Consider the following 18,916-nt stretch of genomic DNA (forward strand, 5'->3'; position numbering starts at 1 on the left):
AATCTGTGATATATATTTAAATATGCTTACATATAAAATCCGCGATGGAGTGAAGCCGCGAAAGGCAAAGCGCGATATAGCGAGGGATTACTGTACTGATCTAGTCCTTGAACAGTACCAGGAAGATCACTCTCAGAATATCTCAACTCTTCTCTCCTGCCGTTTAATTGGTTTTATCATTGTTCGTAGAGAAACATGTTTAAATTGCATAGTTGCTTCTAGTAAAATAAAATAAAAATTGCAGGTTGCCCTCAGCTTTGTTAACTTGGAACTTTTTTTTTAACATGCATTGCATTTTTAGAATAGTAGTATTTTACTACAAATTAAGCTGAATTAACTAATAAGTAAAATGGTCATTTCTAGTCGTCCACAATTTTCCAGTGAAAAGAAACCCATTCTTTTAGGAAAATCGAAGATGGATCAATTTCTGGTTTTAAAAAAGGCAAATTAAAGGAAGACACTGAAACCCTCATTTATGTACAAACCGTTTAACAAATATTCTAAGGTGAAATTAATTTTTTTGTTTTGTAGATTTATTTATGAAACAGAACACCATAATGGGATTGCAGAATTACTGGAGATTTTGGGAAGGTATTGTAATTTTTTTAAAAACAAATTTATAGCATTGGGTTTGCATATATTTGTAGAAAACAACTTTATAGAGTTCAAGATAATAACCTAATCAAGAATAATGAAGAAATAATACAAAATTATTTGGCTCGCACAAATTTAATTCAGGTTCCTGTTTATATAGGAATTAGCAGAGCAGAGGTTAGTCAAAAACTCAAGTATCACTTAATTGGACAATTTATTACATGGCGAATGTGAAGTTAATCTTTTAACTCTGAATTTTACAGCCGAAAATTTTGAAATAATTACACAGTAATTAAATATTGCCTTGCACAATATTGGTCAAAGCTGGTTGTCAGAATAAACCTAAATGTCAATGTGTTTAGTTTGCTGTCATATGGAAAAGAAAGATAGTGTGGACTACAATATGAAAAATCTGATCCTATCTGCACCTTGTTTTTACACAGAGTAACTGTTTTATACATTTTACCCATACAGGTTTAGATTTTGGTAATTGTAAAATATGTGCAATATATGAATAGAAAAAAAGTTTCTTATACAGTAACTTAATGAACTTGTTTCAAAGTTGATAATTGTTAAATTGTATAAATGTTACCCATACATGTTTAGTACAGTGGAACCTCGGTTTGCAAGCATAATTCATTCCGGAAACATGCTCGCAGTCCAAAGCACTCGTATATCAAAGCAAATTGCCCCATAAGAAATAATGGAATCTCAGATGATTCGTTCCACAACCCAAAACTATTCATATAAAAATGATTAATACAAAAAATGAAGTAAAAATACATAAAACAAATTAACCTGCACTTTACCTTTGAAAAGGATCATGGCTGGTGTGAGTGAGTTTCTAAACTCTTGTGGGATTCCACCCAACGGGACGACATGCGGAAGAGCGTCCCAAAGCAATCGCAGTCTTCCAGCGCTGTAGCACTTCGCCGTAAAAGCGAATCCGAAAAGATCGTAGACATGCTATAAGAGCCTGCCGTCGATGGGTGATACAAGGAACATTATAAATGCGCAGGGCACAGTATTACTTGGCCACGGCCCTGTCTGACTGCTATGTCTGTGTATAGGAGAGTGGCAGATCCCGCTACAATAAATAACCGTGCTGTTGCTATTTCAAGCTGAATAAAGCTGGTGTTGCTAAAGTACTGAGACTCAGCTTTGTGTTTTGGGGTGCAAGACGGGGACTCTCACGTCACAGCGCGCACACAGTCACAACATTGTAGTAAACGGTATATGCACGTACAGATGTTGACTATATGAGTGAGGCACGCCGACTAAGATGGAGAATAGGAGACGATTGCCCACAATCCCGCAGCGAGAGAGAGAGAAGAACCATCAGCTCAGTGATCACATGACACTCAGCAGATAACGCATATACATACTACTTGTATTGCAAGACGTCGCTCGTTTATCAAGTCAAAATTTATTAAAAATTTTAGCTCGTCTTGCAAAACACAGAGGTTCCACTGTATTTAGTAACTGTAAAATATGTGCTATATATAGTATATGAAACGAAAAAAGTTAAGGCATAGTGGACTTGCTGTCAAAGTTAATTATTAAGCAGCCTTTAGCTGTACACTGTGAAGTTTCTTTTGTTATATTGGATTTCTTATAATGACATATTTAACTTGCTCTGATATAGTTTGTACTCTGCTTGTTAACCTTTACCATTGTTTCATGTACTGCATTGGTATTTAGCTGTTGTCCAATTCATGCATGAATTTTAAGTCTTTCAGGCTCTGATGTGTGAGATTTTTTTTAAAGGAAATTGTACATTTTTTTTTGAGTGACCTTTTGAAAAAATATTAGCTACATTCAGTCAGATACAAGAAATATTTTTGATATTTCTGAAGGAATCTGCTCTTCTGTCTTAAATGGTTTTGACATTAGGGTTTCTTTGTTTGTATTGTCAATTTAAAGTGACTGTTTTTAGATATTTTTTTTGGGAGGGTCAGCAAATCTTTACATTCTCTTTTCTGTTTTTTTTGTAGCATTATTAATGGTTTTGCCTTACCTTTAAAAGAAGAGCACAAAATTTTCCTGTTAAAAGTTTTGCTGCCTTTGCATAAAGTCAAGTCACTTAGTGTCTACCATCCACAGGTACCTTTACATTTAAAGAGGAATTTTAATGTTTGTAAGACATGACATAAAAGATAAAACAGATTTATAAAAGTTTAATATTTATATAGTTGGACTTTCCTGATATTCTTTAACTTTTTAAATGGTATCAGTTTTCTTAAGTGATTAAAATTATCCTTGTCTTGCTCTAGATTGCATAGGTTTGGTGGCTGCCTGCTTTTCCTAAGCTTCTAGAATGGATTTTGTCACATTTGATGCTGATTTGTTTTCTCAATTTGATGTTTTACACCTTCTTTTAGAACCATCTGAAATTCATATGGGTCAGGTGTTAAATATTTAAGTTACCAGACATTTATTTAATTTGGTTTTCTTTTTTGCTTTGGCCTACTTAACAAATGAAGAACACAAGTACTGAGATGAGCTCAAACTATTTTTTAATGCATGAGAAAAATACTTGTATGTCGAATAATGTAGAGAATGTTAGCAGAGATGCTTTGCATATTTTAAGCTGTGACGTTTGCAACTATTAGACAAAAAGCAAAACATGCATAAATACTGTACTCCAACTGCAGTATATGCAAAGCACATGGTTTTAGAGGAGTAAAGTCTATTCAAGAATTATGTAAATGGCATTCTGACATACTTAATATACATTCAGTGGCATCTTAGATACATTTATCTACCCAATACAGGGTGGGATTCATCTTTATCTCTAACTTTCTGAATTCTTCAAGTCATGGATGCAGCAACTTAATGGAAACATTCGTTAGGGATTTTAGTCCATGCAGATTTTTCAACCACACATCCATGCCATGAACCTCATGTTCCACCACAATCCAAAGATGCGTTATTAGATTGAGATATGGAAATTGTGCAGCATCATAGAGTATATTTTGTCTGCCATTTTTCTGGTTCCAGCATGAGATGAAGGATACTTTGAGATGTAGATCATTATCCTTCTGGAAATACCCATAGACTGTGGCCATATAAAAGATGCACTTAGTCATTGACAAAACCTAGGTATTCTTTCGGGTGATTCAGAATTAGTATTAAAAGTCCTAATATGTGACCAAGAAAGCATTTCTCACACTGTTTCAGTACAGGCTTCCCCTACTTTATGAAGACTATGGAACTTTACCTCCTCTCCTGCTCGCTTCGCTCACCAACCCCTGTGTTTGTTTTTCTGGATACACACTTTTAAGATTTTTTTCTCTTTGAATTGTTGCTATTTCATTAGTTTCACTTTTATTTCAGAACTGCGGTAAAAACAATATTTGGAATCTTTCGAGTCCCAACATGCTGAATCTTTTAAATGAGGTCTGTGAGACATGTGTTTAATGACTTTGTACCATAATTCAGGATAGGTTTCTCTGTTTGGAATTTCAGCACAGACAAAACGATCTACATCATCAGCAGTTAATTTTTTTTGCAAAGTAACCAATAAATGCATGTGTTGTAAACTCCGTTATTGAAATTCTCTGACTTAAACTTCAAAGCCTTACAATATTTACATACTTCTGATATATCACCTAAGTCCATATATTCGATCTCAATTCGCGTTTTCGTTATTTCTCTGAGTAATAATTTCTCTTTGTTTGTGCTAATGTGATGTTTACTTTCTTTGTTTTGACACTTCGTTTTCTTCTGCTTTCATATTCTGTATCTTGCTCTGCATGTGTTTTGCGCCTATGTTTTAGTCTTTTGAATTCCATTGTTTTCATTATCTATAATCTGTTCTGCATGTGTTTGGCCCCCTTGTTTTTTAACCTCTTTATGATGTTCTAATTTTCCTGCTTTCATATTCTTTAACTTTCTCTACATGTGTATCGTGACGTTTTTGTTTTTGTTTTTTTTTTTTTGTTTTTTTTTTTGTTTTTTTATAGCCTTTCATAATCCACTGCTTTCATAACCTCTAACCTGCTCTGCATGTGTATAGCGGCAACGTTTTTGAGCGTCTTTATGAAGTTCTACTTTGTCTTTTAATTCTAAGCCCGATTGGACGTGCTTGTTTTTCAGTTCCACTTGCTCTGGGCTGATAATTACTTTCCTTATTTTCTGAATTTGCACCTAGATTATTCTTTTTCTTTTTTGAATTTTTTTTTTCTACGATGCTTTTGATTCTCTTTTCTCCTCGCTGCTCTTTCTTCTTCGCTTAGTCGTCAACGTTTCATCTATAACATATTGTCCTTATACACTTTATATGCGCTGAGAGCCCTGGATCTGTGTGTGCTCAAAGCCTTTACACGACTGAATGTTTTGCTGTCCGTGGTCTTATTTGATATTGGTTTTAAGTAGGGCGTGCCTTGCAAGAATCTCATGTTCTACGTCCCCTCAAGACGGTCCTGGGTCAATCTCTTGGCACAAAGTCTCATGTTTAAGGTCCTTGTGAGACGCTCTGTGGCCAGTCTCTTTTGTCTCGCGGGTCTTTTAAGTGTCTTCCATGATCTTCTCTTTAGTCTTTCTCTCCTAGGATTTTTTTTATAATAGAGAGATAATCTGTTCCTGAAAATTCCTTCGTAAGGTGAATTTTCATAATACAAGTTCTTAATTTTCATTATCTAAATAGAAAATGTTTTGTGCTTATTGGCCCCAAAAATAACCCTTTTTCCTTTATGTGCATTGGAACAACACAAAAAAACAGATAAAAAGCCAAATCTGACATCATGTCACACAGAACTCCAAACATGGGCCGGACAAAATTATAGGTACCTTTTCAAAATTGTGGGTAAATCGTTTTATTTCAAGTATATGATGCTCGTTTGAACTCACCTGTGGCACGAAACAGGTGCTGGCAATATAGCAATCACACCTGAAGCCAGTTAAAATGGAGAAATGTTGACTCAACCTTTCTGTTGTGTCTGAGTGTGCCACACTAAGCATGGAGAACAGAAAGAAGAGCAGAGAATTGTCTGAGGACTTGAGAACAAAAATTGGAAAAATATCAACAATCTCAAGGCTACAAGTCCATCTCCAGATATCATGTTCCTTTGTCCACTGTGCGCAACATAATCAAGAAGTTCACAACACATGGCACTGTAGCTAATCTCCCTGGATGTGGACGGAAGAGAAAAATTGATAAAAGACTGCAACGAAGGATAGTCCGAATGGTGGATAAACAGCCCCAATCAACTTCAAAACATATTCAAGCTGTTCTGCAGACTCAGGGTGCAACAGTGTCAACTCGAACTATCCGTCAACATCTGAACGAAATGAAATGCTATGGCAGGAGAGCCAGGAGGACCCCACTGCTGACACAGAAACATAAAAAAGCCAGACTGGAGTTTGCCAAAATGTACTTGAGGAAGCCAAAATCCTTCTGGGCGAACGTCTTGTGGACAGATGAGACCAGGGTAGAGCTTTTTAGTAAAGCTTATCATTCTGCTGTTTACAGAAAATGGAATGAGGCCTACAAAGAAAAGAACACAGTACCTACAGTCAAACATGGTGGAGGTTCTAAGATGTTTTGGGGATGTTTTCCTGCCTCTTGCACTGGATGCCTTGACTGTGTGCAAGGCATCATGAAATCTGAAGACTACCAAAAGATATTGGGGTGCAATGTAGGACCCAGTGTCAAAGCTGGAACTGCGTCAGAGGTCATGGGTGTTCCAACAGGAAAATGACCCCGAACATACCTCTAAAAGCACCCAGAAATGGTTGAAGACAAAGCGCTGGAGAGTTCTGAAGTAGTCAGCAATGAGTCCAGATCTAAATCCGATTGAACACTTATGGAGAGATCTCAAAATTGCTGTTGGGAGAAGGTGCCCTTCAAATCTGAGAGACCTTGAGCAGTTTGCAAAAGAAGAGTGGTCGGAAATTCCAGTTGAGAGGTGTAACAAGCTTGTTGATGGTTATAGGAAGCGCTTGATTTCAGTTATTTTTTCCCAAAGGGCATGCAACCAAATATTAAATTGAGAGTGCCCATAATTTTGTCCAGCCCGGTTTTTGAGTTTTGTGTGAAATGATGTCAGATTTGGCTTTTTTTCTGTTTTTTTTGTGTTGTTCCAATGCACATAAAGGAAATAAACGTGTATACCAAAACCATTTGTAATTGCAACAATTTTCTAGGAGAAATGGTGCATTTTTTGGGAAAATTCCAGTGGTGCCAATAATTTCGACCATGACTGTAACACCATATAAAAATGTAGAAGTAGTTCAGTAATATTAGTCATCAAAACAAACCCTGATACAACATTGCTCTTCATTAAATACTGTCTAATAAAGTTGTTTACCTGCACTTTATCGTTTAAAGTTTCACATCGAAAGGAATGGCCTTTAAACTTTCTTGGGTTTTTCCAGCTATTTCACAATCTTTTCTGGCTCCGTGATGCTCAGGGCAATTGTGGGAGACATAACCAACGCATGTAACAAGATGAATGAAGCATAGCACATGAATGCACAATCAATCCTCATTCCAGCCTGAGGGTCCAGTTCAGTTTCTTTTGGCTGGTTCATTTCATGCTCATGATTTGGGGAAAGCCTGTTCCACACTACTCCATAATGTTGACACAGTACAGAATGGATCCATGGAATCATGCAATTTATGACAAGCTCTCTCTATTACCTTTGTATTAAAGCAGAACTTGTGTTTTGTCAAATCAGGAAATATTTTTTGCAGTTGTTTAGCTTGTGGTCAAGTTCCCATTAAAGCCTCATCTTGGTGCTCTTAGCTGGCAGGATAGAATTATTGCGTTACATCTTGCATGTTCAAAGACGTTTTTCTGCAAACCTTAGTTGTAAAGAACTTTTACTTGAGGATTTGTTAATGGGGTTCCCACTATGATATTTTTTCTGGTAGGTCTAGGTTGAATCAGTCATATTTTTGGCAGGATGAGGAATGTAGTTATTTTTTTAAACCAACCAGTGCTCAATTTACTATTTCTCCAGCTCTCATAAAGAGCAAAGTTGTGCAGTAAATTCAAGTTGTTAAGCATAGACTAAATAGAGCAAAGTTGATTTCTCTAATGTTGTGTACATGCCTAAAGAGCATGAATATATTCTGAATTCAGCTTGAAGCATGAGAGGTTCTCATATCTTTTTTTTTAAATACTGTACAAATTAGCATTAAATTATAGTTTAATGTTTTTAATTTGTTTTTATTTATTTTTTTGTTTTAATGTTTTTAATTTGTTTTTAATTTTAATATGTATTTTCATATTTGAATTTTTCCCCCTTTTCTAGCTAGCATATTGTGTTGTTCAGTTTCTAGAAAAGGACAGCACTCTTACAGAACCTGTAAGTATTTATAATTATTAATCTTTATAATATTTGCTTTCATCCATTCATTATATAAAATATTACTTTTGTAATTTATTTTTTTGTTTTGTTTTTATTAGCATACAAAGGTTTTAATTTTACATAAATTTGTCCTTTATGTTAAACATGCAATTTTTTTTTGTTAGTAATACAGTAATCCCTCCTCCATCACGGGGGTTGCGTTCCAGAACCTCCCGCGAAAGGTGAAAATCCGCGACGTAGAAACCATATGTTTATATGGTTATTTTTATATTGTCATGCTTGGGTCACAGATTTGCACAGAAACGCAGGACGTTGTAGAGAGACAGGAACTTTATTCAAACACTGCAAACAAACATTTGTCTCTTTTTCAAAAGTTTAAACTGTGCTCCATGACAAGACAGAGATGACAGTTCCGTCTCACAATTAAAAGAATGCAAACATATCTTCCTTTTCAAAGGAGTGCGCGTCAGGATCAGAGAATGTCAGAAAGAGAGAGAAAAACAAACAAATCAATAGGGCTGTTTGGCTTTTAAGTATGCGAAGCACCGGCACAAAGCTGTTGAAGGCAGCAGCTCACACCCCCTCCGTCAGGAGCAGAGAAAAACAAACAATCAAAAATCAATACGTGACCTTCGAGCTTTTAAGTATGCGAAGCACCGTGCAGCATGTCGCTTCACGAAGCAGCTGCACAGAAGGGAGCAACGTGAAGATAACCTTTCAGCATTTTTAGACGAGCGTCCGTGTCTAGGTGTGCGAACAGCCCCCCTGCTCAATCCCCCTACGTCAGGATCAGAGAATGTCAGCGCGAGAGAGAAAGAAAAGTAAGTTGGGTAGCTTCTCAGCCATCTGCCAATAGCGTCCCTTGTATGAAATCAACTGGGCAAACCCAACTGAGGAAGCATGTACCAGAAATTAAAAGGCCCATTGTCCGCAGAAATCCGCGAACCAGCAAAAAATCCGCGATATATATTTAAATATGCTTACATATAAAATCCGCAATAGAGTGAAGCCGCGAAAGGCGAAGCGCGATATAGCGAGGGATTACTATAGTTGTGTTGGAAATGACGTGGGGGGGAGGTTGGGTACACCTACCAAAAGTCAAATTGTTTGGGATTCAAAGCATTTATTTTAAATTTCACCTTTTGCACAGAAGATTATATAGCACTTGGGTAAACTTCTTTTTTGTATTGAGTTTATATATTACATTTTAGTAAGTAAAATACAGTCAAAAATCAATTAATACAACATTTCCAACTAATATTAAATTATTCAACCTAAACAGTTTCCGTCCCAAATTCTCAAAGCTATGAGGACAGAAAGCCTGATACAAGGTAGTTCCTCGTGTATTAAAAAAATCAGGAAAGGTTAAGCAGAGACTTTTTAATGTCTATATTAGTGCAGCATTAATGAATTTGTACCAAATTCCAAAAAAGCAAAACACTTCCAGGGAAAGTGGGTTTTTTTTTCCAGTTCAAGTTAATGCATTGCCTTCTCACTGAGTTAAGGAACATATGTCAGCGTAAGCGATACAGTTAGTGTAGGATATCACAGTCATTTTTTTGTAGTTGCATAATATCCATTTCGGTTTAACACTATATAATGTTGTTAGAAGATCCATCCATCCATTTTCCAACCCGCTAAATCCGAACACAGGGTCACGGGGGTCTGCCGGAGCCAATCCCAGCCAACATAGGCCTCAGAAGTAAAATTCAAAAGCCAACACTATCAAACCTGTGTGCTTTTTTATCTCCCCAGTATGATTTGAGTGTAGGGCATTCCTCAAAACATACACACTATCAAAGTTAGCACATGATGATCTTGCCCTTGTTTAATTTTTGGATACTTTTAGGTGAGTTCAATGTACAATTTTAGCTGAATTACACCATGCTAAACAAACTGAAGATGAATGTATCTTGTGGATGACTGAATTACATTCATTATTTGACATTCTGATTGAAATGTCCAAACATTTTCTTAGATATTTAGGGGGTCCAATCCTAGAGATAAGTTGGTAAAGTCTAGAAATAATAGAAACATCTTCATCCTCAGTGAAGGTATAGATATTGATGTAAGACTGCAAAAGTTCCACTGGTTGCTTTTGCAGAGTTTCTAACTTGCACATACTAAATGTAATGTAACACTGAAAGATTGTATTTCATGTGTAATTGTTCAGAGGATTCAAACATGTTATCAGTATAGGGATATCTAAAGGGGTGAATATCAAGTGACATCTTAAAAAACTCTGTAAAGGTTAGGAGTATCTGGAATAAATTATTATCGTGCACAGGAGTTATTAACAGTGGAATCTTGCTTTAAAGCAGTAGTTTCCAGTCTCAATCCTGGGAGAACCCTGTGAGTACAGGTTTTGTTCCAACCAGTTTCACAATTACTGAGTCATTTTACTTGTATTTGATCTCATTGTTTAATTAGTGGATCTTTTCTTCTGTTCTTCTGCATTTAGAAAATACAAGTACAGTAGTGTGGGATTTACAATTACAGTAAATTTAGAATTATTCATATTTTTCCATAGTTCTATTTTCTTAACCCTCTAAAAGTTTGTTTTTTTCTATGCAGTTTACACCATTAAGTTGTATCTTTATAATGAAAATGAACAATTAATGAAATAGACACCAGGGCAAAATAAATAGTGCAAAGCAGCATAAAGACTATTTGAAGGGTGCATAAAGGGTATATAAAATTCTTTTTAAGCCACTGAGCTACCAGATACAAAAAAATCGTACAAAAATGTTACGAATACCTGTGCGGCACACTACTCACATCTCAATCAGTGGGCCGTATGAGTAGAGTTTGGTTGCTATGCATATTATATATGTGAAACTAGGTAGTAGATGGGTCTGGACTTAAGCCAGTTTTCCATTTTGTATCTTTTCTGTTGTTCTCAAAACATAGTAGAAAATGTGCCAATAAATCATCACAGCCACCTGAAATCTTATATGCATCATACTCCAAACAATACAAATTCCTTCACCCTCTCCAAAACAATTTTAAAAATAAATAAAACTTATTTATCAACTGCTCCTTCTCCAGTTACCTTGAAAAAACTCTCATTTGCTGAAACATGTCTCCTCATGTTCACCATCATCACTTTTGAAGTCGTATTTAACCAAAAAGGAGACACCCTGTAAAATTATTTTGATGTAAGATCAGTACTTTCCAAGATGCAGCCAATATTGTGAGGGGAGAGGTTTGTCAGATTTGACACGGCTATATTTTTTCATCAATTTCACAAGACCATATCTCAAATCTCCATTGGGTGGAAAAATTTTGTTTTAAGAAATTTGAACTCAAATAATTCACAAACCTTTCATAACCAATAGCTAACAATAGTTTATCATTTGATGTAATTTTTTCATCACTTGAATTAGTTGTTATAGTTCTCACAAGCCTAATTTGGCTCCGTTTTTAACCACATGATACTGTAAATTGCCTCTAAATAACATTTTGTTATTAACACATGTAATTCCAGATACTAATTTATTTATTAAACAAATTGTGATAATTAACTCTTTAGTCACTTAAACATTTAAAAATTCTTCAACTTTTAAAATAGTTTGTCAGTGCACCTGAATGTTGCGCCATGTCTTCATTTTCTTGACTGTTCCTTTGTACAGATGCACACTGACATCCATACTTTTATTCCTTTAACATACACTGTTAACAATTACAGGCATGCACAGGGAAAGAAAAGCAAGATGAGACACCACAATATGGCAGTCTCACAGTTTCCCTTGTTTTCTTGTCATCTAGCTTTGCGAGACATTCATGCTCTGGGGAATAATGGAATTGTCTAACCCAAATACGTTTTGCTTTTAGGTCTTTGTTCTGTGTTGTATCTATCTGTGATTGCTAATTATTTGTATGAAAAAGTATTTAAATTAATAAGACTACTACATAGTCTTTACATAATTTATATTTTTTATTATTTTGTTTTTGTATATTTAGGTGGTATCTTTATCCAAGTTTAAAAAATATATAGATTAGGGTTTAATTGTATTATTTAATAATTGTAAACCTACATTAATAAGAATGAGTTCACAATGTTTTATATTCAGAAACTAATATGTTTGTGTGTATTTAGGTGGTTATGGCACTTCTTAAGTACTGGCCAAAGACACATAGTCCAAAAGAGGTCATGTTCTTAAATGAGCTTGAAGAAATTCTCGATGTAATAGAGCCTTCAGAGTTTGTTAAAGTCATGGAGCCATTGTTTCGACAACTGGCAAAGTGTGTCTCAAGTCCACATTTTCAGGTTGGTAATGCTTGCCCCTCTTAGAGAACTGTATTTATGCATTATTTGATGGTTGGACTTTATAAGTCACAGTGGTTTCTTCAGTGTTAAAAAATATATAAAGTAATAACTTCAACTTCTATTATGTTTATAGTTTGTTGTCATTGGATATTAGTTGAGATGTTTGTCTATTTTATTTTTAATATGAAGATCTCAAAAACTACATGGAAACTTGCTGTTAAACTGGTGATTAATGATGAAGAAAGCAATCTCTTGCATTCTTTCTTGCATATTACTCATTTGAAACAAACATGAGAAGCAACTGCTGTTACAAGTTCTGAATCTTGCACTCCTCCTGTTCTACTTTTGTATAGTTTTGCATTGTTCCTTTTATACCATAATACAAAAAGGTATTGCTGATTAATATCCGTTTGTAACTTCTTCTGAAGAAACACTAAAATATTCAACAGTTGTTTTCCTTGGATCACCAGAAATAAAAAAAAAAAAAAAAAAAGCATGTGTTTAATATTGGCTGATTTTGTTTTCTGTTTATTTGTATCCATGACATGCCAGCACTGTCTGAACACTGTTTCATTTCACTTAATTTAATTTGGTATTTTCATAATTACCACTGGAAGTTTCAGTGCTATTCAGTATATCCAATTTTATTTAAGAAATAGTTTTCCTTTAACATTTTATTTTAATAGGTTCTAATTTAGGAGTGTAAAAAATTTTAAAGTAGTATATGGTTCCTCCCTTCTCCCCAAGGTTGCAGAACGAGCATTGTACTACTGGAATAATGAATATATCATGAGCTTAATCAGTGACAATGCAGCTAAGATCTTGCCCATCATGTTTCCTTCATTATACCGGAACTCGAAGACTCACTGGAATAAGTAAGATGGAATTAATTATAAATAATTAAGAAATTATGACATGTAGTATGTATGCTCATCCAAACTTAAGCCGTTAATGCAGCTTGCTCTAATATTACTTCATGTAGAGTGGTGGGAAATGTATACAACTGCATTTCAAAGTTTGGTGCAAAATTAGAGAAATGGTTGGTTGTGACATACTCAAATTTTCACTATTGCAAAGTTGCATTTTATGTCTTTACCAGCACTTTAATTTCCGCTGGCGGTGAATGGCTTCTCCACCTAGATGGCACGATCACATAACGTACAAAACTTTTAATGAATATTACTCTATCCCTGTCAAATTGTTATCGTTACAAGTTAATTGTTCTCCACCACTTCAAGATCACTCATCCTTTACCAGAATGTTCATGCTTATCTAGGTCTCAAAACCATTTTCTGGCAGCTCATGAGTTTTCCTAATTCCTGGTGTAGTTAAAATGTAGTTTCTTAACTTATGAAAACTGATAAAATGCTTTTATTCCTTGTTTTAAGAGTAGGACCAAATTTGTGTCCCTCTGGGATTTTTGAGACTGTTTTTGAGCTTTAGATGTGACGCAGCTAAGGATGTTTTTTCTTATTCTCACCATGGTTAGCTAACATGGATGTTTATCAGTATTTAAGAACTGAACACTGTTCAACACATTTTGCATGTGTACTGGGAAAGGCATTAAATAAAAAAATAAACATTAAGGTTTATTAACTTAAGAAAATAGTAAGTTAATGGTCTACATGAAACTCATGGCAGCCTACCCATATTAAACCCCACATTTGAATCACTTACTGGTTGACAACCTTTTTACACACATAAGGACTCATGTAACATAGACTAACATAGTGTTAAATTTTGGATAATGTGTCTATGGTGTGAACCACAACTGAGTATTCAGTCAACTTGTGGAATTTACAGAAATTTCTGAAATAGGTTTCTGTGATTTAAAAAAAAAAAAAAAAAAAAAAGATTTAAATGGAATTTGAGTCACATTTTTGTTCCTAGATGGTTATGCACTTTGTCTCTAAAATTCAGTCCCATAAAAATACATCCAAAAACAATGTCAATGATCTGCCTCTGCATATCATTTGACTTTTGAAATTGCAAAGCTCACTCTGATGTCATTGTCTATTAAACCTTTAGGTTGTATTTGCTGCAGACTGACTCCAAGAGGCTCTTAGATGTACTGAATTAATGCTGCCCACCATACAGAAAGCAGGGCATTGTTTACCCTGGACAGAAGACAAGTTCATACATGCCCTCGTCCAAATTGTTCAAAAAAAAAAAAAAAAAATCTGCAATCACAGTTTCTGTTTTTAAGGGCACAGTGTATACAGTAAGGAAAAATCTTGATGCAAAATTTACCCATAACTAGTTTCACTCTGTGTCCCCATGTTGTAAAGTAACAGCCTGCATCCACTCTACTAATTCTGTTCATAATTTTAAACACTTTCTTCTTCAAATCTCCAATTGATTCAACTGAAAAGTGCTGTTTTCTTCAAGTGTCCTATACTGCAGGCCTGAAGTGAGCCAAGTTGCTCTTCTCAGAGATTTTTCTAGTGCCTACAATATATACTTTACAATGTAGAGACCAAAATTGTATTTCATGCTCCATATATTCGTCTGCATGGCAACATAAAAAGAACAAAAAAACGCTGGTTTGAAGTAGGTGGGGACGTAAACTGAGAAGACTTTAAAATATGCAACTGTTCTGCTCATTAGGAATGTTTTCAAATGGACTGATTTTTATTTTCTTTAAATATGTCACCATGATATGCCAGGCTTGGTTTGAACCATCATGTGAGCTGGAATCATTCTAAAGGCACATTTCTGTTTTGACTTGCAAGCTGTAAGCAGTCAATCTTCTGAGAGAAATATAAGTGACATAACCAATTTTTAAATATCCACATGTATGGAAGATGTTTTCCCCTCATAAAATCCACAATCCAATTGAAACTTTGTCAAATTGGTTATGCTCAAGCTCCAGATGGCCTCAATTGTGCCATCTGCCAACCTCCTCTAGTACATAGTATCATTTAATGGAGCGACATTATGCCCAACAAAGGTCCACTGGTAAATAAGTAATACGTCTTGCTGTGTGTATTGTTTAAAAAATCAGATTTTAAAAGCCTTGTAATTTTATAATCTTATGTCGGTCTTAAATGTTGCCAGGGATCGTTTATATCATTTTGCCTTTACATTAACATGTGCATATCACATATACATATCTAAATGCCAAAACTGCATATTACTCATTGTTATTTCCCCTTCTAATACAACATACTTTAATTGACATATATGTAGAACTGTTATTTCCCCTTCTAATACAACATACTTTAATTGACATATATGTAGAACAAGCAGTTGTGTGCTATATGTCCTCTTCAGTGATGAATTAAGTTAATTGTCTCTTTTATTTACTTTGTAACATGTCAAAAAACATGAGGGTACACAAAGGAATGGCATAAGTTAAGGGAAGCTGAGCTTTTCAGTCTATGAATAGTATAAAAATTTCAGCCTATTGGAAATGGGTAGTGAAGAGGTTTTAGGTAGTTCAGCTATATCATGATCATCTTTATTTTTTTTTTTTTTTTCTTTTCCAAAAGCATTTATTAGACTATCCATTTTATTTCATCTAATGTGGCTCATCTCCAGTTTATCTCTGTAGTAGTAGTGTAGCTTCATACTGTAAAACTGTAATCCCATAATAATAACTAGTACATCTTGAATTGCTAAATCCAGTTTATGTTCTCATTAGTGTTTTAATTTACAGGACCATCCATGGCTTGATCTATAATGCACTGAAACTCTTTATGGAGATGAATCAGAAACTGTTTGATGACTGCACTCAACAGTTTAGAGCAGAAAAGAATAAGTAAGTGGATGAATGCTGCATGTAAGATTTTTCATTTTGTATGAAGACTTATCATTAAAGTGTTCAGAATTGTAAGCATTATTTTCAGTTATTGTATTATACTGTGTCAAGGAAGTGCCGTCAAGACAACAATTTATCTCTGACGTTGGAAATACTAGAGCACCAGTATTCAAAAACATTTTTCCCAAAAGGATCTATAGCTGGCTAAACACTTCAAATATGTACCATACAAGACACCTCAAAAACCCACTCACACTTTGTAATGTTTACAACATGAGCAGCACAACTAAGGCAAGTCATAATAGCAGAAATAATTTGTGCAGATATATACAGTGGTGTGAAAAACTATTTGCCCCCTTCCTGATTTCTTATTCTTTTGCATGTTTGTCACACAAAATGTTTCTGATCATCAAACACATTTAACCATTAGTCAAATATAACACAAGTAAACACAAAATGCAGTTTGTAAATGGTGGTTTTTATTATTTAGGGAGAAAAAAAAATCCAAACCTACATGGCCCTGTGTGAAAAAGTAATTGCCCCCTGAACCTAATAACTGGTTGGGCCACCCTTAGCAGCAATAACTGCAATCAAGCGTTTGCGATAACTTGCAATGAGTCTTTTACAGCGCTCTGGAGGAATTTTGGCCCACTCATCTTTGCAAAATTGTTGTAATTCAGCTTTATTTGAGGGTTTTCTAGCATGAACCGCCTTTTTAAGGTCATGCCATAGCATCTCAATTGGATTCAGGTCAGGACTTTGACTAGGCCACTCCAAAGTCTTCATTTTGTTTTTCTTCAGCCATTCAGAGGTGGATTTGCTGTGTGTTTTGGGTCATTGTCCTGTTGCAGCACCCAAGATCGCTTCAGCTTGAGTTGACGAACAGATGGCCGGATATTCTCCTTCAGGATTTTTTGGTAGACAGTAGAATTCATGGTTCCATCTATCACAGCAAGCCTTCCAGGTCCTGAAGCAGCAAAACAACCCCAGACCATCACACTACCACCACCATATTTTACTGTTGGTATGATGTTCTTTTTCTGAAATGCTGTGTTCCTTTTACGCCAAGATGTAACGGGACATTTGCCTTCCAAAAAGTTAAACTTTTGTCTCATCAGTCCACAAGGTATTTTCCCAAAAGTCTTGGCAATCATTGAGATGTTTTCTTAGCAAAATTGAGACGAGCCCTAATGTTCTTTTTGCTTAACAGTGGTTTGCGTCTTGGACATCTGCCATGCAGGCCGTTTTTGCCCAGTCTCTTTCTTATGGTGGAGTCGTGAACACTGACCTTAATTGAGGCAAGTGAGTCCTGCAGTTCTTTAGACGTTGTCCTGGGGTCTTTTGTGACCTCTCGGATGAGTCGTGTCTGCGCTCTTGGGGTAAGTTTGGTCGGCCGGCCACTCCTGGGAAGGTTCACCACTGTTACATGTTTTTGCCATTTGTGGATAGTGGCTCTCACTGTGGTTCGCTGGAGTCCCAAAGCTTTAGAAATGGCTTTATAACCTTTACCAGACTGATAGATCTCAATTACTTCTGTTCTCATTTGTTCCTGAATTTTCTTTGGATCTTGGCATGATGTCTAGCTTTTTGAGGTGCTTTTGGTCTACTTCTCTGTGTCAGGCAGCTCCTATTTAAGTGATTTCTTGATTGAAACAGGTGTGGCAGTAATCAGGCCTGGGGGGTGGCTACGAAATTGAACTCAGGTGTGATACACCACAGTTAGGTTATTTTTTAACAAGGGGGCAATTACTTTTTCACACAGGGCCATGTAGGTTTGGATTTTTTTTTCTCCCTAAATAATAAAAACCATCATTTAAAAACTGCATTTTGTGTTTAGTTGTGTTATATTTCACTAATGGTTAAATGTGTTTGATGATCAGAAACATTTTGTGTGACAAACATGCAAAAGAATAAGAAATCAGGAAGGGGGCAAATAGTTTTTCACACCACTGTATGTTTGCAGCTACAACAAGGTCCTCACTTTGAGAAATACTTTTGTATGATGTGAATAGTAATGTCAGGTTTATGTCAAGTTGTGAAAAATGGTCCTACACATCTATAAAGAGGTTTATCCAGTTGTGTTCAACTTTTTCATGTGCACACAATTAAAATAATTCTTACCCGCATGCCTCTTACAGATTAGTAACAATAATCTATATTACTAAACGACAGTTTAATTTATGCACGGACGGCAGACACACCGACGCACATGCGCACTGCGCCTTGGACGGCAGATGCACCGACGCGCACTGCGCCTCAGCGCCCCAGGGTCAGTAGGTGGCGCCCAAACAACACATATTTGAATCATATAACGGTAATTCAGTATTAAAAGTAAGTTGGATTATGATTCCTAATAGTAAACGACTTCTACCTAACGACACAGCCACAGAACAACAAAGACCAGACCGCATGGATAAAGCGGCTTCCCAGAGTCAGTAGGTGGCGCCCAAACAACACAGCCTGTAAACTAAACTTGCTCTAATCCACTTTGCCAGCAGTCTGTGTGGCATATTTGAATCACATGACAGTAATTCAGTATTAAAAGTAAGTTGAATTATGATTCCTAACAGAAAACGACGTCTACCTAACGACACAGCCACAGAAAAACAAAAACGAGACCGCGCAGACAACGCACTTCTGACACAGCAGAGGCAAAGGAGTCACGGCTCCAAAAGGAAAGAGCTCACCAATTAGTAATACAAAACCGAGCCCGTACTTCCCAGAGTCAGTACGTGGCGCCCAAACAACACAACCTGTAAACTAAACTTGCTCTAATCCACTGTGCCAGCAGTCAGTGTGGCATATTTGAATCACATGACGGTAATTCAGTATTAAAAGTAAGTTGGATTATGATTCCTAACAGTAAACGACTTCTACCTAACGACACAACCACAGACGACCGCCCACACCACCGCATATGCCACCTTCGTTTAGTAATGTAGCCCTCCATGCCCGGATCCGCCGTCATGGTCACT

At 35.9% G+C, this 18,916-nt stretch overlaps 1 protein-coding gene across 5 annotated transcripts in view; it reads left to right on the plus strand.

The window, feature by feature from the left end:
• The window catches only part of LOC114667066 (serine/threonine-protein phosphatase 2A 56 kDa regulatory subunit gamma isoform), a 149,066-nt gene that overhangs the window by 98,235 nt on the left and 31,915 nt on the right, over positions 1-18,916 (plus strand). For all 5 annotated transcript variants that reach the window (XM_028822188.2, XM_028822189.2, XM_028822191.2 and 2 more), the window contains 6 exons: positions 532-591; positions 2,589-2,697; positions 7,855-7,908; positions 12,011-12,181; positions 12,929-13,056; positions 15,840-15,941. In XM_028822188.2, the coding sequence (XP_028678021.1) occupies positions 532-591; positions 2,589-2,697; positions 7,855-7,908; positions 12,011-12,181; positions 12,929-13,056; positions 15,840-15,941 (624 nt within the window). The remainder of the gene's footprint in view (positions 1-531; positions 592-2,588; positions 2,698-7,854; positions 7,909-12,010; positions 12,182-12,928; positions 13,057-15,839; positions 15,942-18,916) is intronic.

Source organism: Erpetoichthys calabaricus, chromosome 16 (assembly GCF_900747795.2).
Source record: "Erpetoichthys calabaricus chromosome 16, fErpCal1.3, whole genome shotgun sequence".
In the NCBI taxonomy this organism is placed as follows: Eukaryota; Metazoa; Chordata; class Cladistia; order Polypteriformes; family Polypteridae; genus Erpetoichthys; species Erpetoichthys calabaricus.